Genomic DNA, 26,166 nt, shown 5'->3' with positions numbered 1-26,166 from the left:
TAGCTATGGGACTATTTTGTCTCTTTCTTTTATGCTACATTCCCAAATAAAAAAAATGGCAAAACGGTTTAATAGCTAAAATAAATTTGTAGTATGTTTTGGTTTTTATTTATAAGGAGTACTTATATAGATTTTCAAAAGAAAAGGTTCACAATTGGATAATTATTTTGCTATTATGTTACACGATTATATCACCAATTTTAAACAGTTTTTCGCAAATTTTAAAGTAGTCAATGTAATGTCGTGTTGGTTTTACTTTATTTTAGTGACGATTGAAGCTATCGTTTTAATTTTAGTGAGTAAATTCCGATGCAACCAAAGTTAAGCCAATTTAGAAACTGTCGTTTCCTTATTTGCCTCAATTGTTAACTGAATCCAGCATAATGTTCGTACTATGCCGGTCACACTTAGAATTTAATTATAAATACTAAGTGTGACTAAAAACAATAATGTCCAATTAAAAAATAAAATATTTTTTTAAGGGTTTTAATTTGTCTGTACTTATGTTACGCGATATGTTCGCCAATTCAAAATTGTTTTGATAATTTGTTTGCAATCGATATATTCCTGTTGCTCGTCTCAACCTTCAGTCACATCAATTCCAAGGGACTTAGCCATTTATTGATAAGTACTGCTGTGATTATTTGGCGACTATGTGCAATTAATTGTCATCAGTATTCAACGACTATGAATATTTAAATTTAATCATACCCTTGCTTGATTATTTTATCTGACCTTATTAGTAGGATTTTAAATACTATCCTGTAAAGTGGCCTTGGTCCCACCCGGTCTGAGCAGGTGGATCATGACCAACGACCGTCGTAGATGTGTCAGTTCGTTGTTTTTTACGAGACTTTAATATGAAGGTAAGGACTTTATCTTTCTAAGAACATAATTTGACCCAATGGATAAAAGTTATTTTTTTTTCAAGACTACTACTGCTAAATAGTATAAGTACATACGAGGCGCAATCCTAGTCTCGGGTCTTTTTTGTACTTTAATCAAAATTATCTTTATTTATTTATTAAATTTTAATACACTTAGAAAGTGTATGTATGTAAAATGGTATATATTATTTTATGTTAATCTAATATCTAGTGCAATTTTCTTCTCTAAAAATTTAGTTTTTCAAGTAATAATTCGACACTTTCTGTCAAAATTCCAATTTTTTCTTATCTAAAACTCAGATTTATTTATTATCTGAAAATATTTAAAAAATCGGTTCAACCATTCTCAAGTTCTGCCCTTACCCACAAACAGTATTGAGGAAGGACCAATGAACAGTATTGTTAACAATGGGGTTGAGCTGCTCCATTGTTAGTAATATGTTCAGTCAAGTCGACTTTCGAGCACTCCACCCTGAAAATCGTTGTAGTGAATTTTATTGATGCAACTTAGCTGACGGCCCACCTGATGGAAAGTGGTAACCGTCGCCTATAGACATGATTGTTGTCGAACTTGACACGATAAGTCAACAAATCTGGCTTCATCCTTACCTATGATTCCTTACTGGTCCTTACCCGTCAGTGTGTAGGCACCAATAGAACAGGCCGGTAATTATTTCATTTTGATATTTAAAAAATAATTAACTCTGTTCGCATTTAATTTTTATTAACTTCATTACTCATCGAGAATGAGGACAAAAGACTAATTTAAAAATTGCTACGTCCACCTACATTATTACAAAATTAAGAGACCGATGACCATTGGGTGGCAACGTGTTATGAGCACCGCCAGACGTCAGCTAGCCTGTGTCGCTCGGATAACTGGTTTGGTGACCTTTCTGTTGCACACCAAACGAACTCGTACTCGCACATCGGTCACTTATTTTGCTTATAATTCGATACATATAGTTATCTTTAATAGTTTAATAGCACCGACTCTAATGTGCCATAAGAGTAAATTACATTAAACTACAGTTAGTTTTTACATGGTAATTTTGGTCATGAGAGTAGCTTATAATGATCTATAATACTATTCGGACTTGTAAATAAAAAATTGTAAAAGACCTCAAAGATTTAAATCGGTCAACATCGAAATCTTTGTGTCGGTTCAATTTCCAGATACGACAAACTTATGGACATTATAATATGTAGAAGGTAAGTTAGAAGAAAGGAGGGGTAGGGGGAGACCAAGACATAATTACATCAGGCAGATCAAGAAAAAAGTTGGTGTCGTGTCGTATCAAGAGGTGAAGAGAATCGCTGAAAAAAGTAATGTGTGGCAAGAGCGCAGCTCTTCTTAAATAAGAAATAAAAAATTATTAATGCTAATAATTGCGATATGTTTTCGTACCTTTCCCCTAATAATCCCACTAAAACCATAATTTTTAAATGCTTCAAACTAGAAGTATATCTTTTAAGGGCACTGATGAAATGACCGCATATTTACTTTTATCTTCTTTTGGTTTGGATAATAAAAATTATAACCGATACATAATTTTCTAGTCTCATTCATTCCTTGTCTAATAAATTCATAATTTAGAAAGAGTGAAATATAACGTGATAAACATATTTATTTTTGAATAGAAAAAAAAAACAGCTCCATTTTATTTCAAATATTTAAAATTGACATAATTACGTGACAATTGTGGTCACTCTTTGGAAAATGAATTCGTTGAACTTTAGTCATTTTCTTTTTTTCCTGTTTATGTGGTTACATGGATTTCACAGTTTGTCATTTTATTAAATGGCATCCATTACTGTGAATGGTTTATATACGTGCAGCTCCTCATATAGATGTAACGACAGGTTATCTGGACAGGTAATCTGCGCCGTCTTAGCTTCTACTATTAATATCTTGACAAAATATGGAAATAATGTCAAGACACACGAATCAAGAGAGATTTAGACAATTGCACTGAGCTATTGTGGTCACCATATATTGTCAGGGTATATGTGTGAGTGAGAGAGAGAAAGAAAGAGCGAAATGTTTTGAACTACAAAGGATCACATTTCTGTGCTAGTTAAAAATGAATTTAATTGTACCCCTACTCTAATCCTAAAATTGATGTGTTTAATAGATTTGTTTATTCAATACTCTGATATTAAAAATCTAAAAAATCTGTCTTTATTAAGTAGTTATATTTCTAACTCATGTTTTTATTACAACTAGGATTGGCTGAGATGGTCTAGTGGAATTTAACAAAGACATAGACATCACAAAATGTACTACGTCGCTCATGAGATATCGCATGAATTACTATTTCAGAAGACTAAAGGCGATGTTTTGTATTGGCACCTTTATGAAATACAAAAACGTATACATTTTTAAAATAAAAATCATTTCGACATAGATACTTAAAATTAATCACATTGTAAGTTATGTAAAAATTACTGGAAATCTTAGTATGTACTATGTAAATTTTATAAAATTAAGTTTTCTCATAAAATGCAACCATTACTACTATTATGCAAGTTTTCTATAATCTGAAGACATAGCAGCTATGTGATATAAGTGAAATTGAGCTATATTCTGTCTAGACAGAGTTTATATTTAAATGAACTTACTGTAGAGAATGTCGACGTGAGATGACTAAAAGCTGAGTATGCGGTCGCAGTGTGACCTGATATTGGCATATTTGACTTTCAAGTTTTACATCTTTAGTACACATGGTATTAAATATATTCGCAAATTTTCCTCCTTTGTTTTACATTTAATAATTGTTTCGACATGTTGTCTATGTTACTTCAAATACATTGATCTGTAACTGTAGGGATGGATGTATGATCATAGCAACTGATTTTAAATAATTAAATTACCTACCTCAACAATGGCGATAAAATTCTTAATAGTTACTAACGTTAGTACTTTGATAGAGGTACCTAGTAACTATGTAATACCATTGTTTGTCGCAGTTTATTGAAATAAAATATAACTTGAAGGAACATCTCATTCATTAATTTAATTGAGATCTGGTTGATGGTGCTCTTGCTACTCCCACTATTTTTGGTAACTCTCTTAATCTTGATATGACACAACACTTTTTTTAATTCTTCTATCTTTTATAGTGATGTTTTTAAGCTCGTCGTGCTATTTGAATTATCCCCACGTTTGTAAAAAGGAAGATCTCAATACAGGTAATTGGTATAATTTTAAAATTAGTTTCACTTGCATGGACTAAATATTTAGATCTAAAAACCTAATTGAAATATACCTTTAGAGCTATTATGTGGAGAGGTCTACTTGTGTGCGTGTGAGTTATACTTTTACAAATAAGGAGTGTGTAAGAATACTGGTCATAGGAAAGATACTATTCTTTTGTGTTAATTTTCACTTATATATCTATTGTAAATGTTTCTGAGAAGTAATTACTGTCAAGCTGCATTTGGTAAAGTCTTTATTATTGACATAATTACTTGAAGAATATTTCCTTTCAACACTTAATACTTGTATTGTTTAAAAATAAGAAATGGAAAGAAATCAGATGGTACATAGATCATGATGGTCATTACTTACTAACATTATAAATTTGAATGTGAGTTTTTTGTTTGTTACCTCTCACTGGCTTAACCATTTACTATAAAATTTGGTATACACGTATTATATGGGATGGATAAAGATGTAAGTTGTTTTTATAACGGTCAATAAATGTTTACTGAAAATAAAAATTGTAAATGGCTTTTTTATAAATTGTGAATTAAAAACCTAGACAGTATGACAATCAAAATGAAGTGCGATAAAAAAAACGAATGACGGTTGAATTGAACACAATTTTACTGTACTAAGTATTTGTGTAATATTATATTACGAAAAAACTAAAAATGCATCACAGCGCTGACTATAGCTCCGGCCGGGAATTCCTCGAAGGCTTCGGTGGTACTTTCATATGATTCACAATATTCACACGTAAAATAGTCGCGAGTCGAGCGTTGTTCTTTAGGTACAGTTTTTTACGAGGAATTATGCCACTGACGCCTTTGCATGTTAAGCGCGCTTCGACATCGGCGCAGGCGCAGCTTGTTTGATTTGCGGTTTTAACGCTGGGTTAATGCTTTAAACAGGATTTTGACTGGTTTGATTTCTACCGGTATGCGGCGTGGAGTATTTTTGTATTTTATAATGTGATAGCGGTTCTGGGATGTGCACTAACCACTGGCTTCCTCGATAATTATTTTGATTTGTTTATAAATATATTATATTTACCTACTTAGATTACCTGATTAGTAAGTTGATTACTACATATCTACCTGTAATGTATGATAATGGAATGGTAACCCCGCCTGCGCTATCGGTATACACTAGCGAGTCACCCGTGAGGGATGATTGGTGAGGATGAAGCAGGTCAGTTAGCCTACCGTGACGAATCTAACAATAAATCAATCACGATGGTTTCCAGGGAGAACCACGAGGAGGTCGACTTGATATACTCTATTGCTAACAATGAGGCTACTAATCCCCATTACTAACAATCCCTTCTCCCGTTATGAACCTATTTAAGAGACGATTGATTTTGTAAAATTTCTTAACAAGACACTAAAATATCTTTTTGGTTCACGGGTTTCTTAGGATATTTATCAGATTAGTCATCACATGGATATTTTTTGTCCGTGTAAGTACTGTAAGTTCAAAGAAGGTAAGGAGCCTATTACTAAACTAATTAGTTTAGTAATCGGTTCTTTAGTAAGATAGTTAATAAGGTGATCTCCACTAATTGTTATCTAGGCGTATTATAATTATTAGCAATTACCATAACGCACACTCATTTTGTATGCATAAAATTTTTGCTTTACTGCCAAATGACCTCGCCTTCATGGAAGATGCATTCTATTATAGTTATACTAGCTGTATCCCGTGGTATCAGCTAAGTTAGGATATAACCTACTCGTATACCAAATTTCGTTCAAATCTGTTTAGTAGTTTTTGCGTGAAAAAATAACAAATATCTATCCATCGTTACTAACTTTCGCATTTATTATATTGACTTTGAATAACTGCATAAAACTCTGCATAGGTCATTTTACTTATTTATTTTTATGAAACTTCAAAAAGTAGGAGATATTATTTCGTTAATTCAAAACCAATATTGCCAATTTACAATCAATAAGCTTCACTCGCTATGTGGTCCCGAATAGGCCATCCCTTCTTTTCCTCTGGGTGTCGTAAGATGTGACTAAGGGAGGGCGAGGGATGGACAGTAACGTCTCTTTTAAAACATCTCAAAAGTCTAACTGCGGTTACCAATCCGTCTGCCTAACGTGGTAACTACTGGCAAAACCCTCCAAGGGGGAGACTTATGTTGATCAGTGGACAGTTAAAGGCTGATATGTTGATAGGATAAAACTTCATTTTCGTGTTGGTCCCATATTAATTTAGTCGTAAATGTAGTCGCTATTTTTTGTTTTTTTTTTTTTTAATTATTAAGAACTGAGAAGTTGAAACATTTCTCTATTTTTGTGTAGTTGAGATCAATAAATATTATTATTTTATTGCAAACATAGTCATCGTCAGACCATTGTAAACCACTTGCCCGGACACGGTCTCAAGCATTGTTGAACACATTTGTATAATTTAGTTAACTGCTAAAAGCAATTGCTTATGTGTCAAATGTAGCCAACCTATTCATTGCCACTTTAGTCTAGTAATTCTGTTAACTACTAGACGTTACCCGCGGCAATGCTCACGCTATACAGATTCCCATGGAAAACTTTCTTAGCTAAGACATCCACTGAAAACCTAGACTATCATCCTGTCCATTTGCTTATTACCTTAATATGTTAAATTGACTTTATGTTTACACAACTTTATAAAATAAACATTATTTCTCATTATTCACATTGATAAAATATACCTTGCCTAGTCGGAAACTTGTGAAACAAAGAAAGAATTTGTTCATATAATACCGTGACAATTAACAGTTTTTAAGTTGGGCTAATATTCGTACGTACTCCATTATATAATTTCTGATGATGTAGTGATAAATATGGAGACATCAATTGAAAAAAATATTTATTTAGCTACGATAACTCTTAGTAGAGCAAAAAAAAAAAAAAAAATTCGAATGCTTTACTGACTTTTGATACACGATTTCATCACAGTATTTTTTATGTCCAGGTTGATTATGATTCTTAGCCGTAAATCTATAACTTTTGATTAATATTGATGGTAATATACTTTACTTCAATGTATTTCTCAACAACATAAAAGAAATAAAGCAGCTACGCCCTTTATCTGGATAAAGGGTAAACTGCTTCCTGGATGTGGGATTGGTATTGACTATTTACAATAATGCTCATTAAAATAAAATAAAAACTGCAAAAGCTTATTTTATAGACGACTTTTATAACTGTTTGTCTTTTTGTTTCCTGTGAAAATAGAACAGTCTGGTCACTCATTTTACCACTATTTTCTCTGTATCTAGGCTGAATATATTTCAAAAGTGATAAAAAAATACCGGTCCTGTAACCCAATTCTTATAACGGTATTGTATGTATTCAGCCGTTGAAATCATTCGTAAATGGCTCGTACTCGAATGGTGCTGATATTAAAAAAAGTTGTCTTATCGAAATATCGTGGAATCTTATCGATAAATATAAAAAAAATATTATATAAAAAAATTATAAAAATAATGTGTACTTATTACAAGGGTTTTATAAAATATTTTTATGTACGAATGGAAGTAAAAAACATATTACGCCAACCCCAAATAGGTATGGGAAAAAGGCAGGAAGAAGAAGATTAAAATAAAACATAAAAAAATATGGGAAAGAAATTGGTTTTTTTTTTCGTTAACTAGTTAATTGATGAGAACTATATGCACGTGAATACATATTTTATGTAAGACTTGGATCAAACGGCTACTTTAATGATATATGATCTATTTTAATTTACGAGAATTGAATCGAGCTTCTAGTGAAATATGCTATCAGTGATATTTACCACTTTTCATCAAACGGACCGCCAATTTGTTTGCCATTTAATGATAGTATAAAAAAAAAATACAAAAAACAGTGAGTATAAAATATATAAATTATTATTTAACTATTTTTCTTTTGTTACAGGAAACTAGGGTTAGAGTTGGTCCCTCGAATGGGAGCCACCGCAGTGGACCCTGAAGAAATGAGCCTCGTTCAACTATATAGTGTACATTTAGAAAGTGCTGAGAGAGCAGCAGCGGTTAGTAATTAATTTATATCTATAATATTTATGTATTTACGAAAAAAATATTTAAGTACTTCTTTCAGTTGTCTAATGCCCATAGTAGAAACTACTCATTTCAGCACTAGATCACGCTGTGTAATTTCTAATGGTATTTTTTTTATTTAAAAAGTACCTACTCATATAGATTCATACTGTAACAATATGAAAATATCAATCATGATATGTTTCTTGCATGGTAGACAGAAAGAACTAAATTGTAAACGAATCTGTCTTTATATGCTTCTGTTGATTTATCACTTTATAAATGATTTATAAATTCTGGAGACTGGACATTTATTTAAAAACTAATTTAACATAGACAAATTGGTGAAGCAGAAACTTTAATCGTGACAAAAATAGTATGAGGCCTATGGTTTCATCGTCACGGTAAATTCTATCAATTGCAAAAAGTATTAACAATATAAACAAAAAATAACTATTGAACTGAAGAACTTTCTTGGCTCTTTAGAAATCGTTTAAATTTGCCATGGTGGCCATAAAGATCATAATACTCACTATCAGTATCTCTTTTTTTTTTTTGTTGTCTGTTGACAGCTCCCTTTATAGATAAACCGTATTATTCAAAAAAATCGTATTATAGGTTTAAACTGTTTAGATAAAATTTCCAGTAACACTATTAAACGTTATTCATAAATGCTCAATAAATAAAATAGGTTTATTGAAAGATTTATGTTTTTATGTTGTAAACTTGTTGAGTTCTACATACCATAGTCACTATCAAAAATTATATGTGATTTTAATAAAAATCTATTATATTTTTGTAATATGTAATAATAAAATAAATATAATAATTGCTATATATATATATTACAGAATTTACAAGGTACGGAGGAATAACACCTGAGTCCCCAGGAATGGCAACGCATGGGGGTATCATGGACGAAACAGTTTACTCTGTTATGCCCATGTTTATAGGTGATGGTTACCACTTTACATCAGGTGGGCCGTCAACTTGTTTGCCATTCTAAGTTGAATAAAAATATTAATAAAAAAACATCAAAATATTAACGGACATGAGCCAAATTAAGCAAATAGAATGTTGATTGAACACGTCTTTAGGATAGGGTTAAAATTCAGCGACTGAGAGGGCCAACTTAGAAGCTCTATACTATTTTTCTCAAACCAACTCATACTGGTTCTAGGCTCACGGCACAGGGCATTGTCCTGTTGGAAACAGACGTCATCTAGGTTCATATCACCGAATATCATATCCAATGAGTGTTTCAGCGCATCGATATATTTTTTGAGTCCATTCGGTTTGAGGCAGACATGCAGTCCCAGACCATAACACTGCTTCCGCCGTGTTTTACAGTCACTATCACATATTCCGGTATGAATTCTTCGCCAAATCAGCGTCTCTCGTAGGTGGTACCTGCAGTACCAAATACCTGTAATTTAATAAAACAATAAGATTTTTGAAAATATGACTGTTATTGAACCATTAACTTCAATATATCTTGAACGTTAATTAATATTTAATCGTTTAAATGACATACCTCAAAATTCGATTCATCCAACTCCTTCTAGCAGAAATCTTTTTTTCCAGCGTTTCGCTTAATTCAGCAGCCAATTCAGAAGATGTTTTCTTACAATTTTTCAAGGAAGTTCGCATTAACTGTCTGTTTTCACTTTCAGATGTAATTCTTTTCCTTCTACTTGGTTTTAAGTTTTCGTGTCTTGTGGTCATCTTGTACCGATTTAAGGTATACCTTACGGTACTACAAGGACATTTCATAATCTTAGCAATTTCACTTTAATTTTATCTTTTTCAAACAATAACTTGATTTTTAATTGTTCCTGGTTACTTAATTTACGGCGCTTAGGCATTTTTCTAGTTATTTATAAACTGCTATACGTAAAACAACAAACAATTTACAATAATTTGTCGAGAGTTCTTTATACTATAATGAAGAACTCTCGACAAATAAACTAAAAATTTTCCTGAAATTCGACTTACCTGGAAATTGGTCACCTCTATTGTGTTTATAATTTTATGACATGGTGCGTTGTTTTGATTGGCTCATTTTAAGCTTTCTATGTGACAACAGACCCAGTACAGATCAATAGATAAGAAATTTCTAAGGATTTTTACTTTTGGCCAAGGCTGTATGTATAACAATGAGTAGGGGTATATATTTATATTGCATCGATAACATCTCTATATGCATTTAAAAATGACACAATTTTCATTATGCCTTCGATCAAACAGTTTATACTACTTCTCTCCATCCAAAGGTTGCCTGGAAGAGATTGCTTTTAGCGATAAGGTTGTCCATCATTTTCTCATGGCGATAATTTCTTGTAATTGTTTGTATCTATAATAAGTTTAATATTGTAATCTTTTAGAGGAAACAACAAAGAGTATCTATCTATCTATCTATATCTATCTTTTTTGTATTACAGTTTTACGATCGATTTATAGATCATCTATATCTGACGTCGCTATTGAATAGTTATTGCAGAGTTACAGTGCATTTATGAATAAATAAATTTTATAATAACCTTATTTCCTAGTTGTAAAGGCCTTATGAAGGAAGTGATAATTTTTATAAATAAAACGGAAAGACTTCTACTGAATTGAAAAATAATAGTTTTTTTTTTTTTTAATTAGAGGCCTTTTTGAAGTATCAGTTGCTTACATATATATCTGTCACACCTGTCTCCTATTAGAGTAGGCGTACTCGGTACTCATATCGGTTACAAAAAGAGTTGAATAAAATTTGTTCAGAAATGGCAAATATATCTCGTAATAATATACACAAAAAAAAAATATTAGAGCCTTTTGATATCGCTTTAGAATTGCTAAAGAGGCCAAAAAGGGTTTATGCTATTATAAGTAAGTTTTTTTTTTTTAATTATCTGTTAATAGCTTCATTTGTAGCTAATGATTCTCACATATTCCTTCTTTTCAGCTCTATTTTGTTATATATCGTTTCGTTTGATTGTTTTCCACATACTTATAAAAATATAAAATTTCCATCATAGCTCAGTCAATTTGATGCTGTACTGTTTTTTTTATTTAATATTCATATAATATTGCATAATACTTTGCCATTTTTCTTATGTGGACTTGACCTGCAAGTCTGACTTGTTACGGAACTTGTTCTTTCATTTAATTAAAAAAATAAAATATGTTCATGTTAGCATAGCATAATACGTTTTTATAATCAACTTTACAAATATCATCTTCATTTAATTAAAGTACATAATAAAACATATGTATATATGTATTTAGATAGTTGTAAATATCATTTTTGTCTGTAAAAAACATTTTGACAATTTTAGCCATTTTCAAAACAGGAGTTTTCAGTTTGTTTGTATTTTTAGTGTTAATCAGTATCTCAAATCTAAAATCTAAATCTCAAAGCAGAATTAGCTAATTCTTTAATTATATAAAATTATAGGTTGTAATCTAATTTATAGGTTGAATAAGGTTGTTGTTAGTAATATTTTTAAATGTTGAAATTAATAAATACACCTTAAAAATCATAAAGAAAGTCTTTAAAAAACAATCAATTTTCGTTAAGGTGATTTTTTATATTGCATATTCAAATTAATTTTTGTGACATATAAAATATGATACTTTTAATCAGATCCCATAGTCCGTATAACGTCATTCTATTATATAATGAAAATACATCGTAGTCACTACATAAAATTGTCTACAGTGAACAAAGTGAGCGCACATTACATCTCGTATCCTTACTTCGTGACAAGTTTCTCTCGGGCTCGTATGACATAGTTGCCTTATATGTCCTCACTGTCCATATTTTATTTCTTATCAACGATTCAATATACCTACTACTGTATGACTTGTCTTTATAAGACTTGAATATTTGTTAATTAGGTATAATCGTAACAGTGAGTACTTTACGGTCGAGAGATGGGCATCAGTATCCTTTTTAACATATCATCAAAAGCCAAACTACGGTTGCCAACTCGCCTGCCAAGCATGGTAACTGCTGGCATAATCCCCCCGATGGTAAACTGTAAAGGAACAGGACCATTCCTTATGACAGTCTATGGGGGAAGCCTATGTTCAGCGGTGAATAAAGGCCTCTAAATATGATGATGATGTACCAATGAGTTGCTGGTAAACGTACCACGTTAGAATTATATGTGCTGAGTGAAATGTAGCCATGCCATGATTGTTACGTTCACTACGATGGTAATAGTCGACAGATTCCTTCATAGATGATTACTGCATCAGGGATTACAAATTACAGTCTTGGGCATGTTTATTTTCTTATATATGTACTTTTTTGAAAGTGCGTAATACCAAAATACATATTTAAATGTGATACGATCCTTGAAAATTTTATATTCTGTAATCTCTCAATATAAAGTGGGGTAAGAATAAACATCTTTATAAGGTTTTCAATATCTATTCCCAAACTTGAACCCTTCTATATGACGAGCTCTGTTAACTTGCTCACTCCAAGATTATAATACTCTAAAGTTAGCGTTATATTTATTGTAAGCTGCAGGTTTCTTCTCAAATAAAAAATCTCTGAACTTTGTTAAAGGAATATAGCTATTATCTAAGTTACCATATTGTTTGAATTGTTATGTTTATGTAGTGACTATAGTTTATATTTGTAGTTTACTAGTTAGTGTACCGTCGCGTTGTAAACACATAGTAAAATAATGTAGGACTTAAAAACAACCTGCGTTATTTTATTAATGATAGATATTTGTTGATAATTAGAGATTCAGATATATTGTGTATTTTGGGATTAATAATGGACACCACTTGTGTTACTCAAAGCCACGTTCTTATACTATACGAGTTCTTTATTTAGGATCTCCGAACTTGCTACTTTTAAAAAATAATGATAAAAAACTATAAGATTTTTCTCATAAAAGTACTCATTTTGTTTTCAGTGGCGTGGCACACTACGTCGCGCGGGTGGTTCAGGAAGCAGCTTCAACTCAGGCACACTCACAAATGGCACCACAAACTCTAGTACCGCTGTCCAGTCTTATAATCTACTATGTAGCATGCGAGATTTTGGACACACCGCGGGTGGAGATGAAGCCGAGCTACTTCTATGGCTGCATGACGCTAGAAAAGCCCAGCCTTTATCTGAAAGGTTTCGAATCAGGATAGCAAGAGATGGCTTCTCAAATTACGTGGACAGACTTCACGCCAATAGTACCTTATTTGCAGTAAGTATAACCTATATAGTTTTTAATCTATTTAAGGTAAGTTCCCGTGTTTGTATGTCTAAAAACTCTTTCCAAAGAATCTTCGTGGCACATAAGTAACTTCTGACGGTCCATCTGGTGGAAAGTGGTAACAATTGCCTATGGACTTGTACAACACCGTGGACATGACAAAACGCACTGTTCCACTCGTAGTACCCTTTGTGGTTTGCCATTCCTTAGGACTAAAAAGTTACATCCAGCTACATGCCATATTGAGATATGACAGTGTAGTTAGGTATAATATTTTCTCTTTTAATCGAAATGGCCATACATAAACAGCTTCTTGGCGGCAAAAGCACTATTAGGATACGGATTTAAAGGCACAAACGACTTTTGGTTCAAATGATAGAGAACACAGCCTAAATTGGTGGGTTTGAAAACCAGATACTGTTCACAAGAATGTAATTCTAGTAGGTAGAGAGAACCGAGTACCAAGCCTATCATACCTCTGTCCCTTCATCCACTTTCATAACTTGTCTCATGCGTACAGGCCGGTTTGAATGACTATATATGGATATTATTAAGTAAACATTCAAAGTGGTAATTATTTAATGACTTGACGCATTATAACTAAATTAACATAGTTAGAAATTTAGACGAAAGAGTAAAGCAACAGCAGGTAGTTGGCTAAAACATCTTTTGTGTGTTGTAATATTATATTAAGTAAATATGTTTTGATATTTATATTATTTTAATAGCATATATACAGTATGATATATGCTATTAAATTGTTTTTAAAGAATGGTGGGGAATGGGTATTCATTTCAACGTAATAATCACTTTGATTTTTTGATTGTGTAGATGTTATGTGATATTTTTATATATATCATGTAACTAGTAGAGTTTAATATGTGAATTAGAGGACCGGCCTTTATATATTTCCTTTTAGAATTATCATCACCCAATATTTTCACATTTAAATGTCAAGTAACGGATACCTTTGCTGTTTTTAGGACCTCTCAACTACAGATCTCTCTCGCGAGCTCTGGTTGGTAGCGTGGGTGATACGTGTGGGCCGGTGGTCCGGCGCTGGCAGCATCAGCGGTGGCACGGGCGAGAGGAGGGGGCCCATAGCCAGAAGGCCCCTGGGTGCTGGTGTATTACCCTTATCAGAATTTCTAAGGCAACCTGGACAGCAACCTACTGAAAAAGAATATACATTTAAGGTAATTGACGTAATGATAGATAATTTTACTAATCGACATTGATTCTTCTATTCCTTCTAATTTACATTTATAAAATAATTATAGTAATTTTGCGTAATATACATAATATCTTCCTTTTCTGTTAAAGAAATAATTCTTACTTTTATACCTTAGATTATATTGATAGAACTTCGAGCCTCAAAAACGGCTCTTTTTTGTCTGCTAATTGTCAAATTAGCTGACTCTTTTTTTTAAATGTTCTGTATACTTACGCATACAATGTATTGTACGTATTATTCAATAAATAAAATGAGTATTTACACATTAAAAAGATGCAGAAATTTTAAGACAAAGTAAATATAGAAGTTATTAAGGAAGCGCTTATAATGATTTATCACGCAAAATTGTATAAAAAAGTAGACCCGCTTTTTTAAAGCATTTTTATGGGGACACTGTATCTATATAATCTAAGTTCATTACATTGAGAATTTTAGTTAAAGTGAACCTACTTTAGTTTATGGTTTCATCGTACTTAGAATAAATTCAGAATTAGTATTTTTTTTTTAATATTGTCCATGTTAATTACGAGATATTGGCATCGTGGTCGTAAATGAAGTAGACATATTCAGAGAAGCTAAAGGTTACAGTCCTTCCATGTACATCACCATGTGCCAAATATAAATTTCTCAAGGTTTTTATCTAACCAGTATGTCTAGTCGGGTGGCAAATGACTGAATTTATAAATAGGGTAAATGACCTTATCTCATGCATAACTAGGAACAGGACGGCACGACCGAATATTTTTTTAGCGTGTATTATTAGCCTACATGTAGTGAGAAACTTAGAAATCATTTCTTATTTTTTAAATTACTAGTCGTTATCCGCTACTTCACCTGGGGGTATTTAAATTATCCTATATTAAGTTAGGACATATTCCATCTGTGTAATTTACATTGAAATTTGTTTAGCCGTTTAGACGTTAATGAGTAATAAACATACAACATCCATATTTATAGTATTAATAGGGTTTAAAGAGTATTTGGAGAGTTCTGAGAGTATCAAAGAAGACGCAGGTGGCTCAGGACCGTTCCTTATGACAGTCTATAGGGGAGGCCTATGTTTAGCAGTGGACGGATAATGGCTGAGATGATGATGATGATGATGATGATGAAAGAGTATTTTTAGAAAATTTTGCTTGATAATATTTCTGAAACGTAGATGTTACTTGATATTATTTGAATTGTTATTATAGGCTAATTCATTTTATAATTTTCAGGTATACCAGTCTGAAGAGAAGGATTTTCATCAGTTACATGATATGTTAATACGAAAACAAACGAACAAATGCAATATACTTCCTGGACAACCAAATTATGGTAATACATTTATATAGTCGAAAATTTGATGTAATGGTTAATAAAAGTTTAACTGTATCCCATGACTTTGCCTGCCTGAATCAATATATAAGCTTTGGACTGTTCTACGTTAAGTTATAACGTAAACATGTACCAAATAATTAATTTTTTGCATGAAAATATATCTATTCTTACAAACTGTTGCATTTGTAATAGGGGTAGGACTAGCTGTATCCCGCGGCTTTGCGTGCGTGAGTCATTTTATAAAGTATCCTATGTTCTAAGTTAGGATTTATAACCTATCCGTTTACCAAACATTCAAATGAGCTCAGTAATTTTTGTGAGTAATAATCGAGCAACAAACATCTATTCATACACATATCCACATAAACACTCGCATTTAATGGTAGTAGGATAAACCATAGTGCGTACAGAAATAGTTACCACAAGTAGATCGTATGCACGATATAACGAAACAAGGAAATTTTGTTCCACATAAATACACCGATTTCAATCGTGTCACGGTCAATTATTTTGATTAAAAAACTGAACTTTTGATATAATTTTAACAAAATTTCCGAGAAACCAAACTGAAAGAATATTCTTTTAGATAAAAAAAGAATTTTGCAAATCGGTTAACAAATGACGGAGTTCTAAGTTCTTTTGTTTTTAAATTCAAATATAAAATACAGTATTCATGCGCTTCTGGGCGGAGCTAGGTTGGCTGTACTAGCCACGACTCATACGCACAACGGCCCAAATGAGAGGCTTAGCGCGGAAAATAGAGTCCTATTCACATTTCACATTTACAGTATTCATGAAACTAAACAACTTTCTTCAAGGAACAATAGTCGTTTCAATTACAAAATGTAATTAATATTAGATCACAATTTAAAACAAAAAGGTAATTACATTTCACATAATTACATTGTAAGTTGTAGATAAATGCATAATAATTCATTCGAGTGATTCAATAATTCTTTTCACATTATTCATAATTGTGACTATGAAAATCTGTAAACGGACAATTATGTTACTAATACTGTAACCAAGTAATTACACATAAGGAAAATCTCAGATTGGTGCAAGTGATGACATGAATTAATTAATGTTTGTTTTAAACACACATGATTAATTAAGAATAAATGTTTTTAAATCTCAGTCTGCGTATTTACCTATTCTATTTTATGCGCTTTTTTAGGCTTCCGCACAAAAGATACAAAGGAACCCTAATAGTGTAACTTTGTCCGTTCGTCTGTCCATCTTTCACAGTGCTATATCTCAACAACTAATGCTATTGATTCGAAATTCGTATTAGTTTTACATATTGTTGGCCCCGCACATATTGAAATGAAAATAATTGAAAAAAAAATCTTTGCTAGGGGAAGGGGTATTCAAAATTTTAAAATTGACCTACTAATCCAAATGGGGTATTTGTTTTCATGCTGCGTAATTTTTTACTTATTATTGAAAATATGAGATAGAAAATATTTCCCCTCCCCTCGTCTCTAAAGGTTATGAAATGAAAAATCTGAAATGATTACAGTTTTTATGTGCATATTACAGGAAAAATAAAACAAAGATTCTAACTAGCACCGTTTTTGAGAAATTACAAACTTAGTTATACGGTCCAATTTATAATAGGTTTAAAACAATAAATTCCGAATAATAATAATAACTATTAGGTGTCTATTACGTATGTGAAATGCAATAGATGTCATTTTATCTCATAAATATATTTAATGCACCAATGAGGGATGATATTTGTATATTTATGTACAGGAGTTTTTGCGTAATCGAGTTTGATTTTAGTTAAAATTTCTTGAGGTATTTGAAGAAAAAAGAAGAAGAGTGATAACACATCGTATTTTCTCCATCTCCACTCGGATACTTACATCGCTTACACCTTTTATTATTAGTATGAAAACTTTTATTTCAGGTATAGTGGTAGCTCTTAGACTTTTGACCCACTCGGGGAACATAAATGAAGCGGTAACCTCTGGGGCCACAGTAACCGCCAAGCGCGGTTTTCCTGACGTCATCATGCCCGGCGATGTGCGGAATGACTTATATCTGACATTAGAAAAGGCAGAGTTCGAACGCGGGGGCAAAAGTACAGCAAAGAATGTTCTAGCAACAGTCAGCGTTCATGACAATACGGGACAAGTTATAAATGTGAGTAACAAGTAAAATATTTTTGTTAATTTTTTTTATACAACTTAGAATGGCAAACCTGCTGACGACCCTCCTTATGGAAAGTGGTAACCGTCGCCTATAGACATGAGCAGTACCATGGACATAACAGAATATACTGTTTCGCCCATGATACCCCCCATGTGTTGCCATTCCTGAGGACTCAGGAATTATTCCTCCGTACCCAGTAAATTCACGTCATATCCCACCCTTCAAACCGAAACACAGCCATACAAACACAACTGCTTTACTATTGAAATACGAATGGGACAGAGGTACCCAAGCAATCGACTTTTGTACAAAGTCTCCCTCTCCTTACTTATAAAATTGAACATTTTAATTTTATTGTAATAAATCGGCCATCCCTTCCTTTACCGTGGATGTCGGAACAGGTGACTAAAGGACCTCAAAAATCGAAGGATGAGAAGCAGCATCCTTCTTATAACATCACCAAAATACAACATTGGTTGCCAACCCGCCAGCAAAGCGTGGCTACTATTGGCAACTAACTTATAATGTTCAGCTACAGCTACTATCGCAGACTCGCCATACGACAATTAGAAGACACGGATTCCGCATGTTAGCATTCTAATTATATATCATGTTTTGAAAATAATTACTAAATAAAAATAAATGTATCGTAATAAATATATGTGACAATTTTTGTCGAGATCGCTTAGATTATTAAAACTTTGCTGACCAGGAAATCCGTCATGGTTGAAATCTTCGAAATTAAATTAAAATTGTGATAAAAACCTAAATACAAATAGTAGAACTCTTTGTAATTCAAACGGTGTTGCCCGTCGTGGTAGGAGGACGTATGTACACGCTAGTGCAATGACGAGTTTACTCATCACCGGTTAGCAAAGTGTTAATATAATTTGTATTTCTGAAAGTTTCAACAATAAAATGTATGTAATGGTCAGGAGTGCGTGTACGGTGCAAGCGGCGCGGCGGCCAGCTCGTACGAGTCGCTGGTACTGTACCACAACAACAGCCCCGCGTGGGGCGAGCACCTGCGGCTGGGCGTGCCGCTAGACACGTTTACGCACGCGCACGTGCGCATCGAGTTCCGACACTGCTCTAGTTAGTATACACCTTACACGAATCACAACACGATTTGTTTTGTATAATCCATTGTGGGATGTGAAATATTTTTAAATGAATAATCGTCGTACGAGCTCGTTAAATATTTATATCAAGTGTAATAATTTTAGTTACATACATACATATCTGTGACGTCTGTTTTCCATTAGGGTAGGCTGAGACCAGGGAATGTTAATTATTACACCTAATGTAAATAATTAAGGAGTATTGAGAACGTGGACGGTATTTGTAGAGTTAAAACACAGATTATACAAAATTGGTATATTTGCACATATCTCTTAGCCAACAATTATGAACACAGAGCGACTGGCCAGTTTAGTGTACGGACACCGTCTCAATGACAGTTCTATAATATGACACCAGGTGGCACTACTAGTTGTAAATAAATATATTTGTAAAATTACATTTTGTTGCTAGCAACAAGTGACTCTTACCACAGCTAACAGTTAACTTGATAATAAACGGTGTCCATCTCTTATAATATGAACTAACGAAATATAATATGATATCTGTTAATTCATATTCGCGTTCCTTTTACACTTGAAGACTAAAGTATCCTTGTGTCATAGACTTTTGTACATACTTTTATACTTGCAATTTAACCTTTTTTTTTTTTTAATTCAAAATATGATATTTTATGTGATATTATCTTTTCAGCTCGAGATAAAAATGAAAGGAAACTGTTTGGGTTCGCATTCGCCCGCCTAATGGAACCCAGCGGCGCCACGCTTGGGGACGGCGCGCATGACTTATATGTTTACAAATGCGACGATCCATCCAAGTAACTAATTTTTATTAAATATTTAAACTTTGTTCGAAAAGTGATTCTAATTGTTAATAACAAGATTCCATTTTCTTTAGTATTTATTTTTCGTGATTAAATTTGAAGTGAAGCAATCGTTATATATCTTGTAAATAATGTAAAGTCTACACTGTCTAATGTATTAAAAAGCTGTCATATTTTATCAAAATTGATTAATTTGAAATTGAAATAAAAATTCATTAAAAAGAGAATCAAGTCTTCAGCTTCGTTATCATCATCATCACTCTTGTCCCAATTATTATTTGAGGTCGGTGTAATATGGTTTTATACATATTACTAAAGGAATTGGCTTATAGTTTTACGACCGGCTGCCTGGCTGACGTCAATTCTTCAGCTTCGTTATCATATGCATAATATTTGATTTAATAAATAGATCTTAAAGTATACAAATTAATGTCATATATGATACGAGTGTAAACTATAATTCTATGAAGTAAGTGAGTAATTAATTTCTTTAGACTCACTACAGCCAGCTACCTGTCCCTCCCGTCATGTGCGACGGACTCGGGTAGGGCGACCGCTAACGGTGTTGTAGCAACTTTCCAGAGGAGTGCCAAAGAGAGCTGCACAATCAGCACTCTGTTGTGTTCTACTAAGTTGACACAAAATGGTAATATTTTGTTTTTATTACAATTGTACTAAAAATTAACAAATTGTTGGTTCATGTCAAGTATGAATATGGTATAATCGAAATGGATATCATAGCATATTTTACGATAATGATAACATCCCTAATGCGTAATTTTGAAGTTTTAATTCCTTAGACCTAAATTCTAGACATATTTAGCGCGTATAGCACTTCCAATCTCCATACAAGTATTTATAGGATTACATTAATAATTGTATATATTAAACACTTACACTATTACTGTTGTTGTCACCTTCCTAATCTATAATCACCTCAGAGGCAGATTGTTGAGTTCAAAGAGTTCCAGTAGTGTAAGAATTGGGACTGCGACTGGGAGATTATATCTTCTTTTTTCGCTCATTTAACAGCACGCAATCTAAATGCAAATACGTATTATTTGTGGTCAATTTGATTGACTAGTATTCGTTTTCGGTAAATCTGATGACAGCAGGAATTGTAAACCGGCAAATATATATAATACAGTGGTGCCTGCCCTGACGATTAACAAAAACCTTAACCACCAATAAATATAAAGTTCAATTTAGCATGTTTGTGTTGCAGAGGACCTCTTGGCGTTGCTACAATGGCGCGCGCACCCAGAAAAGGTCCAGGAGACATTGCTACGTGTTCTGCGGCTCGGTGACGGACTCAGCTGCGAGGAACTCATCAAGTTCCTTCGTGACGTGCTCGATGCACTCTTCGCTCTCTTTTCCACTGAGGATGGAAACAGGTCAGTCTCGCTAGATGGCGTTACGTGTACCATCCAAATGTTTACTACTACTAACTTCTTCCTTTTTGTTTACATCAATAAGTGTCACTTTTATTATATACATCTTTTAATTAAGAACTCGAATTTGATTCTCGTATGGGTCCAATTAAGAAACGAGCTTTGCTAAATGGACTTTTTTTTAATGGCTGATAATAAAATGGCAACCCTGGCCGCGCTAATGGCATATGCTTACCAGCTTCGGCTAACGGTATACGCTGGCGGGGCATCAGTGAGGGATGACAGGTGAGAATGAAAAGCCAGTTTGGTTAGCTCATCGTAATAAATACATCTGGACTTGATGGTCCAGGTCCAATTTAGCAGAGAGGGTGAAGAGATTGTTAGTGATCTAACAGTCCCTTCCCTCCCTGCTAAAATGGCTGCTAAAATAAACACCCAGGAGCACCATGCAGAATACCCAGACCTGGGTATTCTGCATGGTGCTCCTGGGTGTTTATTTGATGGCTTCTCATAACATAGTATGTTCTAGTTTCAGCACTGAGTTATTAGTGTGGTACCTTTTTTTATTTATATAATCTGGACCATATTATAATTTACATATTATGAGATTCTTTCTTCATCATCAAATCATGCTGCAAAGCCACGAGGTACAACTAATATTTATAATTTCGTATACAATATAATGTTTTATTCCATTTTTCAGTACCCCACACTCTGGTACCGTTTTCTTGGTATTAGTATCAATATGCAGTTTATTGGACGAGAGTCGTTTCCAACATTTCCGACCGGTGCTTGATGTGTACATCGAGGAACACTTCTCAGCCGCTCTTGTATACAAGTAAGTAATGTAGAATAATTTTAATTTCATTAAAATAAAAACCATTTAAGTGAAGGTGACAAAGTATAATGAAAATATATATTGATAATCTTTTTTCTTAAAAATGTAAAAAACGATCACGTGAAGACATTAAACAAAGAAATAATTTAATGAGTACATATTGTTTTTAAAAAAATTTAATCATGAACACCCATGCATGTAAAACATATATATATATAGACATGCACACATGTACGTCGATAATTGTTATATCACATATAAACACAAAAAAGCGCAATTGATTGCTTGCAGGGGAATGTTTTTTAATGTATGAAAATTGAATTTTGATCCCGTATGCGTTATTATTAGTTTACGCGCGCGGGATACAAGTGATGGATAATAATAATAATGATAAAAATGAAATCAGGTTAGTTAGTTTATTGTGACGATTTTACCATGGATTAGCAACTGTGGCTTCCAGAAAGATTGCATGGAGGTTTACTGCTTTTTTGATAATGTAATTGTAACTCCGCCTGCGCTAACGGCATACGCTGGCGGGGCACCAGTGAGGGATGATAGGTGTAAATGAAAAAGCAGGTCAGTTAGTTCATCGTGATTAATACACCTAGAATTCAACACGATGGTTTCAACTTGCACGTAGTCGACGTGTAAGTTTAGTGACGATCCCCCCCCCCCCCCCGCAGGGGCCTGCTGTCGTCGGTGCAGCACTGCGCGGAGTGGGCGGCGGGCGCGGAGGGCCAGGAGCCGATCCGCAAGTGCCTGCGGTCGCTGGGCGCCGTGTTCCGGCTGGCGGTGCGCTCGCGGCGGCTGTTCGCGCGCGCCACGGGCGGCCAGTACGAGGACAGCTTCCGCCGCGACGTGCGCGCCGCGCTGCACGCGCTGCGCCAGCTCGCGCACCACCCGCACCGCGACCACCTCGCGCCCGCGCAGGTACTCCCGCCACGCTCGCGCACCACCCGCACCACCCGCACCGCGACCACCTCGCGCCCGCGCAGGTACGCCCGCCACGCTCGCGCACCACCCGCACCGCGACCACCTCGCGCCCGCGCAGGTACTCCCGCCACGCTCGCGCACCACCCGCACCACCCGCACCGCGACCACCTCGCGCCCGCGCAGGTACGCCCGCCACGCTCGCGCACCACCCGCACCGCGACCACCTCGCGCCCGCGCAGGTACGCCCGCCACGCTCGCGCACCACCCGCACCACCCGCACCGCGACCACCTCGCGCCCGCGCAGGTACGCCCGCCACGCTCGCGCACCACCCGCACCGCGACCACCTCGCGCCCGCGCAGGTACTCCCGCCACGCTCGCGCACCACCCGCACCACCCGCACCGCGACCACCTCGCGCCCGCGCAGGTACGCCCGCCACGCTCGCGCACCACCCGCACCACCCGCACCGCGACCACCTCGCGCCCGCGCAGGTACGCCCGCCACGCTCGCACACCACCCGCACCACCCGCACCGCGACCACCTCGCGCCCGCGCAGGTACGCCCGCCACGCTCGCGCACCACCCGCACCACCCGCACCGCGACCACCTCGCGCCCGCGCAGGTACGCCCGCCACGCTCGCGCACCACCCGCACCGCGACCACCTCGCGCCCGCGCAGGTACTCCCGCCACGCTCGCGCACCACCCGCACCACCCGCACCGCGACCACCTCGCGCCCGCGCAGGTACGCCCGCCACGCTCGCGCACCACCCGCACCACCCGCACCGCGACCACCTCGCGCCCGCGCAGGTACGCCCGCCACGCTCGCACACCACCCGCACCACCCGCACCGCGACCACCTCGCGCCCGCGCAGGTACGCCCGCCACGCTCGCGCACCACCCGCACCACCCGCACCGCGACCACCTCGCGCCCGCGCAGGTACGCCCGCCACGCTCGCACACCACCCGCACCACCCGCACCGCGACCACCTCGCGCCCGCGCAGGTACGCCCGCCACGCTCGCGCACCACCCGCACCACCCGCACCGCGACCACCTCGCGCCCGCGCAGGTACTCCCGCCACGCTCGCGCACCACCCGCACCACCCGCACCGCGACCACCTCGCGCCCGCGCAGGTACGCCCGCCACGCTCGCGCACCACCCGCACCACCCGCACCGCGACCACCTCGCGCCCGCGCAGGTACGCCCGCCACGCTCGCGCACCACCCGCACCACCCGCACCGCGACCACCTCGCGCCCGCGCAGGTACGCCCGCCACGCTCGCGCACCACCCGCACCACCCGCACCGCGACCACCTCGCGCCCGCGCAGGTACGCCCGCCACGCTCGCGCACCACCCGCACCGCGACCACCTCGCGCCCGCGCAGGTACTCCCGCCACGCTCGCGCACCACCCGCACCACCCGCACCGCGACCACCTCGCGCCCGCGCAGGTACTCCCGCCACGCTCGCGCACCACCCACACCACGATTACCTCGCGCCCGCGCAGTTCCGCCGCCACGCACGCACGCACGCGCACATACACTCACACTTTGACTAATAGGTATCTTATTTAGTTATTTATTTCCGTGGTACATTAACAGATTGCAAACAAAACTTTTACCAATAGAATACAGCATTCAAAAATACAATTTTACTTTTTAAGTTAATTGACGAATAACGAATAATAATAATTTTCCACGCGCCATAATGTTCCTTTGTTTGTTTTCAATAAACAGCTTTCTATTTGCAAGCCGGTTCGAAATTTAAATAAAATCTTGTATTAGTTACCTCCTTGGTAACCATGTTTCGAAGTAAAAGGTCATGCCATTTTTAAATTACAGGACAAATATAAGTTTACATAGTAATTTATCTGGCCGCAAAACACGACAGATATGGATTTTTATACAACTTTTGCCGGCCGCTGTCCGCATGTATCTGACCAGTACGGCAATTTTGATTTATCTCGAAGAAGATTGTCAAAATAATGCTCACATTTCCAAGCATGTTTGAGAAATGGTTATATTCAATATTTACAGAAATGAAACAGCATACATATATTTTTAATATCTTATATATATACGTCTTTATCTCGAATTTCACAAGCACATTAAATTAAGTTTTTGTAACTCCTTGGAGGTTACAAAAACTTAATTTTGCATTTATAATATTAGTATGGATTATGTTACAGACTTACGTAAGTAAAATTTACAGATGTAAGAGCGAACTGACTAAGCAGCATAATATCAATGCAGGTGGCGCTAATGACATCATGGGCCAGCGTCGCCAAGGAAGTAGCATCAGCTCTAGGACCGGTGGAGGCGGCGCGCATAACGGCCTCTATGTTAGACGCACCTGCTGCTAATGCACCGGCAGCACTAGCCAAGGCTCGCCTCGCAGCGGCACAGGAGATACTGAAGGGGCCTTTAGGACAAGATCCTGGTTAATAAAAATATTATTTTTGCTATTGTACCATCAGAAATCCATGCTTTTTCCCCCCTTGAAATCTACAAAAACCACAGAACATCATTACCGTTCTTTCTCATTAACTACAAGCCCATATTAACGGCCATAATAAATAAAACAATTAAAATTATAATTGTACCTATTTATAGATAGTATAGTTTATAGACAAATTTGTTCAAGTCAGGTAGTTCAACATAGTCAGGCTGTTACTCATTCAAAGTCATAAGTTAGTCTACTACGGTACGCAGACGTCCTACTGATCAAAATTTAACCAACTCCTGTAATATAGTTCGCGACAATTTTTATAAAATCCTGCATATTTAAAATACATGAATTCTACGTAATAGATGCTTTTTAATTGTAAAATTATTACAGCGAAGATAAGGAGTTATTCTATGTCTAATTTAACCTGCTGTTCACACAACTTTAATCTGTGGAATAGTATGTCATTGTAACTCCTTTTCATCATTTTGGAAGATACTCAGAATATCGCAAGAGTAGATTAGGACAATGTAGGTGAATATACCAGGAGGAATTTCAAAATTAGAACAAACACAAATTCTGTACAAAGTCGCCTTCTAAGTTTAGTA

At 36.2% G+C, this 26,166-nt stretch overlaps 1 protein-coding gene across 6 annotated transcripts in view; it reads left to right on the top strand.

The window, feature by feature from the left end:
* LOC113511893 (dedicator of cytokinesis protein 3) overlaps positions 1–26,166 on the top strand; it is an 85,849-nt gene that overhangs the window by 38,969 nt on the left and 20,714 nt on the right. For all 6 annotated transcript variants that reach the window (XR_008252804.1, XM_052894569.1, XM_052894570.1 and 3 more), the window contains exons 5-16: positions 8,001–8,115; positions 13,045–13,329; positions 14,322–14,534; positions 15,790–15,889; positions 17,808–18,043; positions 18,988–19,147; positions 19,826–19,949; positions 20,450–20,601; positions 21,181–21,349; positions 22,050–22,184; positions 22,868–23,114; positions 25,366–25,552. Coding sequence is in view for 5 of the 6 variants with exons in the window: in XM_052894569.1 (XP_052750529.1) it covers positions 8,001–8,115; positions 13,045–13,329; positions 14,322–14,534; positions 15,790–15,889; positions 17,808–18,043; positions 18,988–19,147; positions 19,826–19,949; positions 20,450–20,601; positions 21,181–21,349; positions 22,050–22,184; positions 22,868–23,114; positions 25,366–25,552 (2,123 nt within the window). In the remaining variant the exon portion in view is untranslated. The remainder of the gene's footprint in view (positions 1–8,000; positions 8,116–13,044; positions 13,330–14,321; positions 14,535–15,789; positions 15,890–17,807; positions 18,044–18,987; positions 19,148–19,825; positions 19,950–20,449; positions 20,602–21,180; positions 21,350–22,049; positions 22,185–22,867; positions 23,115–25,365; positions 25,553–26,166) is intronic.

The sequence above is a fragment of the Galleria mellonella genome, unplaced genomic scaffold (genome assembly GCF_026898425.1).
Source record: "Galleria mellonella isolate WM207_F2 unplaced genomic scaffold, CSIRO_AGI_GalMel_v1 utg213, whole genome shotgun sequence".
Taxonomy (NCBI): domain Eukaryota; kingdom Metazoa; phylum Arthropoda; class Insecta; order Lepidoptera; family Pyralidae; genus Galleria; species Galleria mellonella.
The sequence above is the reverse complement of the archived record's forward strand: the minus strand, read 5'-3'. Positions and strand labels throughout refer to the sequence as shown.